Raw genomic sequence first — 14058 nt, forward strand, 5'->3', positions numbered from 1 at the left:
TCATGGTAACCCACTAGTAATGACTGCATGTTCCAGATTGTTAAGGTCCTTCTGCACTAACGTCAGGGCCTCATCTGCATGTTCCAGGTTTTAGGACCCCTTTGGTGCTACAGGAGATCAGCATCCTACAGTGGTTAATGTTTAAGGCTGTTGAAATGGATTCCAGCTCCTTTTCCCTCTGTACTGTTACCCAGCACAACCAGTGGAAAACATCATCGACATCGGACTGCTCACTCGACCACGTGGAACGTAAATATCACTTTACTAAACTTCTTTCCAGAGATCTTGGCATTGTTGTATATTATCAGTATATATAGGATTTTCTAATTTACATTAGAGGTGATATAGCTGATGATAATTAATAACAAAAACTCTTTCATTTATTTGTTTGATGCATAATAAGGGGGAGTGGTAATCTGATGTACTCATAACCACACTTTAAGTGACATCTGATCCAAAATCACAACGTCATCGGTGACGTGAGTACCAATCACTACATAATTAGCATCCCTGGGTGGGCAAAAGTAAAATCACTACATAATTGGTGTCCCTGGGTGGGCAAAAGTAAAATCACTTGAAGGAAACTCAGAAGTGAAAACCAGGAGACTTGGGTGTATCTTCAGCATGATTATTTATTGAGAATGTGCTGTAGGTCACTGCAGTCATCAAGTCTAATGGTGCTTTTCCACTGCATGAAACGGTTCAGTACGGCTCGCTTAAATAGTACCACTTCGGTTCCAAGCGTGCTGTACCAATACTAAATGTGACGTGTAAACACTGCAGATCACTGATTAGTCAGAGAGAATCGTCACTACCAGCGTCTTTGGATTTGAAACACGAGACACCAAACCTTCTAGATTTAAATAGTAACAGCCACCACAGTATCATTTGTTTGCACAACTTTTTTTAAAAGACTTGCTTTAAACGACCGTTGCATGCAACTTGAAAAAAGAAATGGCTGTATCTTGGTCAGTAGATGAGGTGCAGACTCGTTGGTAGCCAAGGAGCAGATCCACGACAGTAAAGGTGGAGCAACTATAACGATCAGTCTATAATCCCACCCACTTTGAAGCGGTACTAATTTCCAGTGGAAAAGCAAACCGAAAGTAAGCAAGCTGAGCCGTAGGAAGATCAGTAGGAAGATCAAAGACTGACAACCCCCTCACTGGAAACTATATTGAATCTAATCAGTAAACTAATGTCATCGTGTTCACATTGAATGCCCAATATAATGTAATTCACCTTAGTTTTCATGTGATGTTATTTCAGGAAGTAGGATCAGCAGTTCTAAAACAGATTCTTAAATTTGTAATCCCACACACTACACCATGATCTTTACTTTAGAATTAATTATATTTTATGCATTATTCATGTTAATTATGAACCTATATATAGTAGTTCTTATTTCTTAGTACTTCTCTGTGAGGTATAAAAAAAAAAATAGTTACTGATAAGCTAGTAGTGAACTACCACATTCAACTAATTCGTTAATCAGAGTTCCTTATTAGTTAAAGGGGATGTTTAATGCAATTTCATGCATTCTGACTTATTTACACTGTTAAAGAGTTGGATTCTCATGCTAAACATGGCCAAAGTTTCAAAAAATGAGTTGAATGTATGATGGAGTATTTCTTTGCCAAATAAGTTTTGGAAAGCTCTTTTTTTTTTAGTATGGCCCTGTATGACATCATAAAGGGTTGAATTCCTTGTATGGGCACTTCTGGAGGAGTGTGAACACACATCAGCCAGAGCAAGAGCAATCCCATCAACGTGCTTCATATAGGTTGTGGAAGTCATTGGCAGTGCTGTATAGGACTTGCCTGAGAAAGATTTGCCATTTTGTATTTAGACCACGAAATCAACAATGTCACCAAAGAAGTGGTACTTGAAAGTAACCAAAGAAATGTGTTTTTGGTTGTGAGGGAAAGATAACCTTGTTCATCTTCCCAAAGAACCCAGCGTTAAAGGAACACTCCACTTTTTTAAAAATAGGCTCATTTTCCAACTCCCCTAGAGTTAAAGGGATAGTTCACCCAAAAATGAAAATTTGATGTTTATCTGCTTACCCCCCAGTGCATCCAAGATGTAGGTGAATTTGTTTCTTCAGTCGAACGCAAATTATGATTTTTAACTGCAACCGCTGCCGTCTGTCAGTCAAATAATAGCAGTGGATAGGAACTTCAACTATAACAGTAAATAAAACTTGCTTAGACAAATCCAAATTAAACCCTGCGGCTCGTGACGACACATTAATGTCTTAAGACACGAAACGATCGGTTTGTGTGAGAAACCGAACAGTATTTATATCATTTTTTACCTCTAAAACACCACTATGTCCAACTCCGTTCAGCTTCCTGTTAGTGAGGTCAAAAAACGCGTTCTGACGACAGAAGTGATGTCTCGCCCATATACTTCAATGAGCACGAGACAATACTTCCGTTGTCAGAGTGCGATCAGACCTCACACACCGGAAGCTGAACGGAGTTGGACATAGTGGTGTATTAAAGGTAAAAAATGATATAAATACTGTTCGGTTTCTCACACAAACCGATCGTTTCGTGTCTTAAGACATTAATGTGTCGTCACGAGCCGCAGGGTTTAATTTGGATTTGTCTAAGCAAGTTTTATTTACTGTTATAGTTGAAGTTCCTATCCACTGCTATTATTTGACTGACAGAGGGCAGCGGTTGCAGTTAAAAATCATAATTTGCGTTCGACTGAAGAAAAAAAGTCACCTACATCTTGGATGCCCTGGGGGTAAGCAGATAAACATCAAATTTTCATTTTTGGGTGAACTATCCCTTTAACTCTAGAGGAGTTGGAAAATGAGCTTTACTGTTTTCGAATCCATTCAGCCGATCTCCGGGTCTGGCAGTAACACTTTTAGCATAGCTTAGCATATTTCATTGAATCTGATTAGACCATTAGCATCTCGCTCAAAAATGACCAAAGAGTTTCGATATTTTTCCCATTTCCCACTCTTCTGTAGTTACATCGTGTACTAAGACCGACAGAAAATGAAAAGTTGCGATTTGGCTGAATGGATTTGGCCGGAGATTGGCTGAATGGATTCGAAAACGGTAAAACTCAACTGTTTAACTCTAGGAGAGTTGGAAAATGAGCCTATTTTCAAAAAAAGTAGAGTGTTCCTTTAAGGGAACAGTGGATGCAGTTTGTTTTTCTGGGGCAGCAACAGAGTTGTGCAAGTGTGTTTTTTTGTTTCTGGCATTACTGTGCTGAATGCTTTATAAACAAGGCCCAGTGCGACGCTGGAATTGCAGATCATTTGAAACTGGAGCGGTGATAAAAGATCCCGGTCATGAGTCGGAACCGCAGGCGGTAAGTAAAATTGCATCAAATGTCTGTGTTTTGTGGGCAATCTGCACGTATGCAAATAAGTGAATAAAAAGTTATTCAGGGATAATGTGATAATTTATTCTGCTCATGACTCTTTAGCTTCACCCACGACACACCTCCAGGAACTTGACTGTTTTCGGAAAGAAGTGGTACAGCTGTATCTGTCTTTTATAAATCTGATAAAACTAAAGACTTTTGGAGAAATGAAGGATGCACTACTTCTCTAGAGATACTCAAGATTAACATGAGATTGGCAGAAACTATGTGTGTTATGTCCGCTTTAATATTGGTTACTAGAGTGTTAATCGTTACTCATTTGTTCCTGTGTAGTTATTCATTAATGACAGAACAGCATTCTAAAGTGTTACCATATTTCATTTGGATATAGCTAAATTTGTTATAAAATAGTAATTTTTATCAAGTTTAGATTTTCTTTTTTAAATGTTAAATGTTTAGTCTTCTGGCTCAACTAATTGGTAAATAGTCTCAAACTGTATAAACCAGCATTCTCCCACAAGCCTATGTGTTAGAAAGAATGTGTTATCTATCTGTCTAACTTCAGGATGAGGGACACAAAAATGAGGGCACAATAGGTTTCCAGCACATTCAGTACATTCCAGTACATTCTATACAACAATCCACCGTTTTGTCAATATATTTTATTACTATTTCTAATTCTAAGGGGATAGTTAATGAATCTTGTTTTTTGCAAGAAGATCAAATAATAATTTGTAAATAAATCAGTCATGTTAATGAATCAAATAACAAATCCACTGTGGAGGACCACTGTGAACACATTAAGATTTTTGTAAAATTAGGGATATGTATTGCCTTTTTGGTCTCTCTGTCATACTAGGAAAATCATTTATTTATTAGGGGGAAAAAACAGAAGACATTGTTACCAGCTCCCAAGACTCCATAAGCAAGATGAGGAGGTACGGTGATCTTCCTTCGCTCGTTTACACACATGCCCTGAACTCCTTTATCCAAACCTGGAATGACTTTAGATTCCACACCCACCTGCCCCACGAATGGAAAACCCTTATCCAGGCTGAGAGAGAGAGAAAGAGAGTTCCATGAGAGATGGTCACACTTGAGTTGAGCTCCAGATAAATTGCGAGGAAAAGGAGAAAATTTTGCCAATGACCTATAGAAAATACAAGATTCAACATAAAACATCTAGAAAACATCTAGACAAAGATTTTGTTGAATTAGGACAGGGTTTTTTTTTTTTTTTTTAACACTGTCACCTGATTCTGAGGAAAATTCAAGAGGAGATAATCATAGGACAACCCTCTGCAGAAGACAATATTCATGTTTGAACGGATAGCATCAAGCAACATAAACAACAACAACTAAGTAGAAAACTTAAAGGAAAAGAGAGGTAAAAACATTTGAAAAGACAGTGCTATTTATCTCTCATTGGATATTTGCTTGAAAGAACAGCACAGAAAGACATTTTGGACATAACAGGAACATAACGTTTTTTTTTTTTCATCTTCACAAAATCAGTGAAAAGTCATATTTTGGCTTATTATTTTTTATTATTATCTTCACTGAGAGAAAATAAACAAAACTTCTTTGCTAAACCTGAAAATTATTTTGGTATATATATGATAATAATAATAATAATAATAATAATAATAATAATAATAATAACAATAATAATAATAATTAAATATAGCCGCAAGCAGCAATTACGGGGCCAAGCACAAAAAAGGCACAAGAAGCCAGCCAACATGGCTGGGAGCATCAGACCAACTGCAGCAGTGAGCAATTAAAGACCTATTAAGATCATTTTAGGCAAAAGAGCTGAAAAATGATCAAAAATGAGGATTTACTGGTTCATCACTTTCGACCAATAGGTGACGCTGTGACCAAATTAATGTGGTATGGTCAGAGTGAGGTGACAATGACACTTGCAAAGTTTGGTGTCAATATGTCAAAGCATTGCAGACATACAGCTTCAAGAGTCGTTTTTGCATCATGTCTCAAATTCTTTGCTCCGGTATACGAAAACGGTTTGACGTATCGACTTGAAATCCATAACTTTTTGTCAGCCTTGTCTGAAGATGATACGGTTCGATTTTGGTGAAAATCGGAGCAATGGTCTAGGAGGAGTTCGAAAAAGTAGGTTTTCAAAGAAAAACAATATGGCAGACAGGAAGTTCATCCGACTTTGGCAAATTTGATATCTATGTTCTCAGTATGACCCAAGGAATCTACTGAGACCAGTTTTATTACAATCGGTTAATATAGTCAAAAGTTATTAGCATTTTTGTAAATTTTGTTATTACTTTTGACCACAAGGTGGCGCAGCCCCGAAACTTCTCAGGCTCCTTCAGGGCATTGTCCTGATGACCCATACCGAGTTCCGTAACGATACGCTAATGCGTTCGTAAAATACAGCATTTTAGGACGAAATTCAAAATGGCCGAAATAGGAAAATTGGATATCATTCGACTCGGCATGATTCCCCGAATACAACGAGACCAAATTTATGATTTTTGGACAAACCCATCAGAAGTTATAAGCAAAAATATCAATTTTTCATATCTCCGGACCAGTAGGTGGCGCTGCGCCGAAACACTGCATGATGCCTCAGGTCATGATTCTGATGACATGTACCAAGTTTGGTCTGAATACGATAAAGCGTTGCGGAGATATAGCCTTAAGTCTATTTTCACAAGCACTACGTACAATTCATTCGCATGTTTTTCGAAAATGGTTGGAGGAATCTACTTCCATAACTTTTTGTCGGCATGGTCTGAAAATGATCTGATTCAATTTTCGTGAAAATCGGAGTAACGGCCTAGGAGGAGTTCGAAAAAGTAGGTTTTTCAGAAATTTCAAAATGGCGGAAAAATTTTCATGACAGAAAATGACGTCATAGGGTGCAATCGATTCATCTTGACCCAATGAATCAGAGGAATTTTGTTTCTAACCCTTACAGTTCAAAAGTTATTAACATAAACATAAGTGCAACTTTGGACAGCTGGTGGCGCTAGAGGGATTGAGTTAGAGACTCCAAATTGGCTGTGGACAAAGGTCAGACTGTCCTCTAACTGTGTGCCAAATTTCATAAATTTCCCGCAAACGGTTCTATGGGCTGCCATAGACTTCAAGAGCGGAAGAAGAAGAAGAAGAAAAAAAACAAATCTTACTAAACACTTTTGGGGTAAGCACACTTATGTTCTCATTTCAGAGTTGTTCTGAGTAAATGATTTGTTATAACTGTTACACCGATTCAGATAGCGAGTTCAGTGTTGGAGTTGGACAGATCAGTTGTTTTCATGATTTATTAAAATGAATTGGTTCAATTGAGTCATTAGGTCGTGAATCGGACATTAGTGGACGTGGACGCTTTGCGTGCAAATCGCGGCTGTTAGGACATCGCAAAAAGGTTTGTCAACACAGAAAACACTTCATCACTGGATAGAATTTTTTTTTTCTTCATTTATTGAAAGTTTTATTGGTTTATGTCAGCTGCATGTGTGGGACGCCTGTCAGAGAGGTAACGTTCTTATGAGCACTATTCACACCCAGCGTTTATACAGGAAACATGGATTCGGTCTTCCGAACTTTTAGCATCGTGCCCATTGATTTAAATTATTATGTGCAAGGAGAGAGAGCAAATACAGCACTTAATTTGAAGACAGAGAGAGTTCGCGCACACGAGGGAGGAGCTCTCTGCTCGTTCTCTCCACCAGTTAACATGCACCCGATCACAAGCACACTAATAAACAAAAAATTAACTCACACCTACTGTCATAGGTCAAAACTTATCAACAAAACTAAGACCCTATGGCCAACAAAGCATTTATAATATAATTTACTTAACCAGAGCAATGCCCAACCAAGAAGCATCTAAACAAACCCAGCTCCACTCAGAAACATGTATAAATGGAAACAAAACAGTAAAGATAAATATCTAAGTACAATTACTCAACCAAAAAAGTCCTATTAGATCAATTCCTTGCCACTCCTTTTCTGCATAACAGTGAAGGTACAAACCTAGCAGTAGACAAGCTGAACAGAATATTTGAGGTCTCAGCAACATTATCAAACTTAAAAACCACAAAAAGAAAAGCAAAAAGACCACATGCCACTGAGAAATTGTTTGACAATGACTGCAAAAGACTTAGGAAAGAAGTAAGAATCCTATCAAACCAGAAACACAGAGATGCTGATAATGAGGACATCTGCCATCTCTATCATGAAAAACTTAAACAATATAGGAATACTTTAAGAAAGAAGAAAGAACAAAACACGAAAAGTCAACTCAGAGAAATTGAAGAATCCTTCGAATCCAACCACTTCTGGGAACATTGGAACACACTAAACACATCTTACCATCAAGAACTAGCCATCCAGAATGGAGATGTTTGGATAAACCACTTCTCCAGCCTTTTAGTAATATAGTCAACAATCAGGAACAAAAGCAATGTACGAAAAACGAAGGGTTTTAGAGTCGACCATCAAAGACTACCAGAACCCCTTAGACTCTCCAATTACACTAGCTGAACTACTAGACAAAATACAAACCCTGAAAACCCAAAAAGCCTGTGGTGTTGATGGCATCCTAAAATATAAAATATACAGACCACAAATTCAAATTAGCCATCCTCAAGCTCTTCAATATCATCCTTAGTTCAGGTATATTCCCCAACATTTGGAACAAAGGCCTAATTACCCCAATCCATAAAAACGGAGACAGATTTAACCCTAATAACTACCGTGGCATATGTGTAAACAGCAACCTATAGGTAAACTTTTCTGCAACATCCTAAACAACATACTAGCCCATTTTCTTAGAGACAAAAATGTCCTGAGCAAGTGTCAAATTGGCTTCCAACCAAAATATCGCACATCAGACCATATATACACTCTCCATACCTTAATCGATAAGCAAATCAGCCAAAACAAAAGCAAACTTTTCTCATGCTTTATTGACTTCAAAAAAGCTTTTGACTCCATTTGGCATGAAGGTCTTTTTCTTCAATTAATCCAGTGCGGCATCAGAGGAAAAACATATGACATCATCAAATCAATGTACACAAACAACAAATTTGCTGTTAAAATTGGTAACAAACACACAGAATTCCTCAATCAGTGTCGTGGAGTGAGACAGGGCTGTAGCTTAAGTCCTGCACTGTTCAATATATACATAAACGAGTAAGCGAGGGCTCTGAATCAGTCTGCAGCAACAAATGCCTCCTGTTTGCTGATGATCTGGTGCTGCTGTCTCCCACTAAAGAGGGTCTACAGCAGCATCTAGACCTCGTGCACAGCTTCTGTCAATCATGGGCCCTGTCAGTTAACCCCAAAAAGACAAAAATAATGATTTTTCCGAAAAAGACCCAGCCGCCAAGACCAACATCTTAGTTTAAAATTAGACAACATGCTCCTTGAGCACACGCAGAACTACACTTACCATGGCATAAATATTAGCAACACAGGGAATTTTAACAAAGCTGTTAACGACCTGAGAGACAAGGCACGGATAGCTTTTTGCACTATTAAGAGAAATATCAAAATTGACATCCCAATCAGAATCTGGATAATCTGGATTCATTATATTTAATGAATTACCCATAAACTCACTCTATCAAAGTTCTGTGAACCCATCCCCCTAAAACTGCAACCAGCATCCCAAACATAGCTAACACACAGGCAGAACTAGGTGTCCTCTTACAGATACATGTATTAGTGACTCTAACTTCATTCTTTCTGAGAAGGACAAATAAACTCTCTTAATCCTATGTATTCTCTATATAACCACTTGGGAAATGTATAAACAGGTATCCAATTTTCCCATCTCATGACTTTCCTTTTATATGCTTTATTCTATGTATTAATTCTCTCTTTTGAACTATTTTGGTATTAATGTTCCAGAGTTGCACATGTATAGACAACTGAAATTACATTGGTAGCATGTTTAGTATCTACGGACTCCAACTTTCATTTCCTATTTGGTAATTTATGTTACATGCTATTAACTCTGTGACACATTAGTATTATAAGAATCTAGAAGGTTCTTCTCTTATTCATGCAATCCAGTTTCTTATGCTAATATCCTGCCAAAGTCACAAAGACTCGTAAAGTTCCCTCCGAGGGGGCAACTCCTTATTGGCTCAGACACCTTAAGAGGGTGTGACATCTTCACCCCTTATATTCACTAATCACAAGATCAAACTCTTCTTCTCTTTTACTGACAAATGCTGATTTTAAGATGCAACTACTGTATGCCATGTACAATTCTCCACTGTAAGTCTCCAATTCTTTTTGTTAATGGTGGCTTATAGAGTGCCCTCCACTCTGGTTTTACATCTTCATGAAATTCAAAGATGGTACGCCAGGGCGAATCAATTCTTTTATGTAGACCTTTTTTTGTTGAAAGCTTTTACACAAGCATTGTACATTTTTTTCCCCTCCAACTTCATACAAATCCATATCTGGTACATTTTCTAAAAACACCCCAGAGTATTCCCCTATATTTGGGGACAAAAAATACTTTGGAAAAGTATCTTTATCATCAGGCAGATGTTTTTGAAAAAAAAAAAAAAAAAAAAAAAAAATCATCAAGCATGTAATTTTCTTTTACTGTAAACACAGCTTGCAAATTCTGAAGAATTCAAGTCATATTTCAACAATTCGAACTGATTTAATACCTAATGAAGTAGCCACATTTTCTACATTTTTAAAATTTGAACCAGACACATTAATTAAACACCCCAATGTTGCAATCTTGGATTTAATAAAGACATCATTTGATAGTCCAGATGGGCACCGTTAATCATGGGTTCTTCCAATAACCAAAAAAGAGAATCCATACTCTCAAATCTTTTTACTTTAAAAAGGTCCCATATTTTAAACAATTTTTTTTTTTTTTAAAAACAGGAAGCCTCGATGTATTAATTCTTTTTGGATCCATCAAAAATAACTGCTTATCTAAACAGAGATCATCAACAGATTTAAGAATTGCACAGGCCACTGATTTCCAAGCAAAGTTCTCTGAACAGATGAGAAAACGTTGTATGAATTGTAGCTGAAAGGCTGCAGTCTGTACATGAATAAGTCCTTGGCCTCCTTATTCTTTTTTTTAAATACAAAATGTTGTGTGGTATCCAGTGTAAAAAAGTCCAATAAAACAGACTGAATTTGTTCTTAAAACAGACTTAAAATTGTTAATAACCAAAGTACGTCCTCTATATGATAAATTTGGTACAACCCATTTCCATTTTTCAAGTCAGCCCTTAAGCTTTTCAACTGTTCCCATGCAATTTTTTTCGAGCTGTTGTCTCATTACCTAAGTATACTCCCAAATATTTCAAACCAACTCTTGTCCAACATAAACCATCTGGAAGATTTGGTACTCTAATTTTCCATTCACTTGTCAAGACTGCTTCACTTTTATTCCAGTTAATTTTTGCAGAGGAAATTAAACCAAAATCTTTTAATGTCTTTAGTAATAAGTCTACATCATTCTGCTTATTGATCATTATAATAACATCATCTGCATATGCAGACAGACATAAAGTAGTATTACAATTTGGTAAAGACACCCCTTCTAAAACTCTCCTTAAAACACTTAAAAGTGGTAGTATTTTAGTAACCCTGACAGAGAACAACCTTGTCTTACCCCACGACACACTTTAAAGGGTGCACATGAGCCACCATTAAAGGTGCCATCGAATGTTTTTTTACAAGATGTAATATAAGTCTAAGGTGTCCCCTGAATGTGTCTGTGAAGTTGCAGCTCAACATACCCCATATAACTTTTTTAAATTAATTTTTTTAACTGCCTATTTTGAGGCATAATTAGAAATGCGCCGATTCATGCTGCGGCCCCTTTAACCCCTTAAGACCGGATGGAGCGTCGGCGCTCCCATTTGCGTGTCTCTCTTTAAAAGGCAATAAAAATTGAATCCATATAGGTAGCACAAAAATTCTTTTTGCATACAAAACCAGAGACTTTAAACTTTCATATCAAGCCTCCAACATGCTTCTGTTGCGTTGTTTTCACCCTCTAATGAGTCTGAGTAATATGCGTTTACAACAAAAATAGCACAGCCACTAACTGAATACAAGTATGTATATTTCACGTGCTCATAACTTCATGAAAAATGCACAGATCATAAAAATTGCACATCAATATTTAAAGCAGATTCTCAAGATTAAAATGAATCCAAAATCAATATAATATATTGCATTGATCACAAGATATTACTCACGGAATGATTTAACATACTTGGCTAAAAACATGTCTCTCATCTCTCCGGGATGCAGTGTGTATCCAATGTTCCCGGACCCATCCATGTTCGTTTTCCAACGTGGAATAACACATAATAGATATCATTTTAAAGCTTAGAATCTCATCTTTTTAATGCATCTAATCATTTTGAAAAACTCCTAACGACTGCTGAGAAGCACCTCTAAAACGGAGTTTACCGCCCGTTGGCGCCACCTGGCTGCGGAAAAAATGAACAACAATTTTTCAAACTATTCTTTATGCTATCACCAAGAAATTTGAACCAGATGCAGCTCACATATAGGAGAGCATCACCAAAAAAGAATTTTTTAGCGATCTTATTGTGTTCCTGAGTTATTCCATGTCAAATAAAAAAAAGAAAAATTATTTTTAAAAAATTATATATATTTTAAAATTTAAAATGTTTTCTATCAAATGATACCTACCTTTTGACTATCCTTGCTAGAGTTTTGGAGTTATGAGTCTTTACTTTTGTGTGTGTCGCTCAGAAAAAAAAAAAACTCTAAAAAAGCCTTCAGGTCTTAAAGGGTTAAATCGCACGCTCTCCGCCCCCTCCCGAGCTCTCGACTCTATCACTGCATAAACAAAGTTCACACAGCTAATATAACCCTCAAAATGAATCTTTACAAAGTGTTCGTCATGCAGCATGTCTAATCGCGTAAGTATGGTATTTATTTGGATGTTTACATTTGATTCTGAATGAGTTTGATGGTGCTCCATGACCAGTGTTGGGGTAGTTACTCAAAAAATGTAATTAGTTACTAGTTACTTCTGTAAATTGTAATGAGATTACTTTACTAGTTACTGGATTTGAAAAGTAACTTCACTACTTATTACTTTACTTTACTTTTTCTTAATTTACCATGCAGATACATGGACAAACATCATAGCCCTATCATCACTTAACCTTCCTGCATAGAGTTTATTGTATAAATATTGAACATATGAGAACAATAACCCAGTCTGCACAAAGAAATATGCCTCACCGTAAAATCCAGAAACAACAGGATAAAGAAGGCTATGGTGGGGTCATTTTAAAATGGTGTCAACACACAAGTTTCAAAACACAGGCTTTGAATCGCTAATTCAAAAGTGAAAGTATAATGCTCACGGCCGCACGGGCATTCATAATGGCACCGCGACAGTGGACACGCACGGTTATGAACGCCCGTGAATGCATTTTAATGATGGGTTCATTAATGATGAATTTATTATTATTATTATTAATAATAAAAAACCCAACAACAAAACAATACAATCAATGAGAAACTCGCTTAAATAGGCGCTCAGTCAAAGATGAGGCGAAATGGGCAAAGAGAGGTGCGACTCTAGTTCAGCCCACTTTGAATTGAGCAGACGCGTTCAGTTCTGTAAAACTGAATGGTCACATACAAAATAAAGAAATAAAATATTATGTTTTGTTGCCAAATTTAGATTTTTTTAAATGTGATTATTATTTAGTCTATTTGTTTGATTTGTAAATATTCAATTATAATTTAATTAATTGCTTGTCATCAACTTGCAATTCCCTCGCGAACCCCCGTTTGGGAAACCCTGTTTTTTTAGAACATTATTTACATTCATTCCTTGGCGACGCGTCATGCAGCCAAGCTACAGGTATCGCATTTATTTTGTTTTTCCTTTTTTATTTAAAATATTCACAAACTTGTTAACTAGGCTATTTAATGAATTATATGATATTTTCCGATTGTCATATGTGGAAGTGAATGTGTTTTGTTTAAACACCTTTATAATGATCATGTTAGTTGATAAAACAGAGGATCTGTCGGATTTACATTACATAAATTCATCAATTTTTAATAAGAGAGTAGGCCTAAACTTTAAAGGATTATCGCAGCTTCCATATGAGTGTATGGAATCAGCATTTAACAAACTATAAATGTCTTTTTTATGTATAGCCTAGTCCTCATTCAAACGTCTGAAACCTCAAATAAACATGTGGTTGAAAACTTAGTTGTGAAATATGAAAAGCACAGAGCGCGTCAATCTCTGGCTCAGCGCCAGCAGCGGGAAAGCAGGTTTGAATTTAGCGTATTGAACGTTCTCATCACACCGGTGTTATGCCGAAACCTGCCGAAACCCCCTGTCTCCGTCTCCATCTCCATTTCCCGCTCCAGCAGCTACGTCAAATCGATCTCTATGGCAACGGCACACATACAGGCACACGCATGCACGCACCACTTAAACAGAGAGAACTTTACACACAGGCAAACACGGCTTGGGTAACGCAAGAAAGCGCGTTCCTATAGTCTAGTAAAGTAGTGTAGTTACCAATATTATTAGTGTAATGCGTTACTTTACTTCGTTACCCAAAAAAGTAATATCGTTACTGTAATCCGTTACTTTGTAACTCGTTACCCCCAACACTGTCCATGACTAACGGCTAATGCTACACTGTTGGAGAGATT

At 36.9% G+C, this 14058-nt stretch overlaps 1 protein-coding gene across 2 annotated transcripts in view; it reads right to left on the bottom strand.

Annotated features, from left to right (window-relative positions):
- fkbp10a (FKBP prolyl isomerase 10a) overlaps nt 1–14058 on the bottom strand; it is a 203181-nt gene that overhangs the window by 177841 nt on the left and 11282 nt on the right. For both annotated transcript variants that reach the window (XM_048206146.1, XM_048206145.1), the window contains exon 2: nt 4260–4408. In XM_048206146.1, coding sequence (XP_048062103.1) covers nt 4260–4408 — 149 coding nt within the window. The remainder of the gene's footprint in view (nt 1–4259; nt 4409–14058) is intronic.

This window comes from Megalobrama amblycephala, linkage group LG11 (assembly GCF_018812025.1).
Source record: "Megalobrama amblycephala isolate DHTTF-2021 linkage group LG11, ASM1881202v1, whole genome shotgun sequence".
In the NCBI taxonomy this organism is placed as follows: Eukaryota; Metazoa; Chordata; class Actinopteri; order Cypriniformes; family Xenocyprididae; genus Megalobrama; species Megalobrama amblycephala.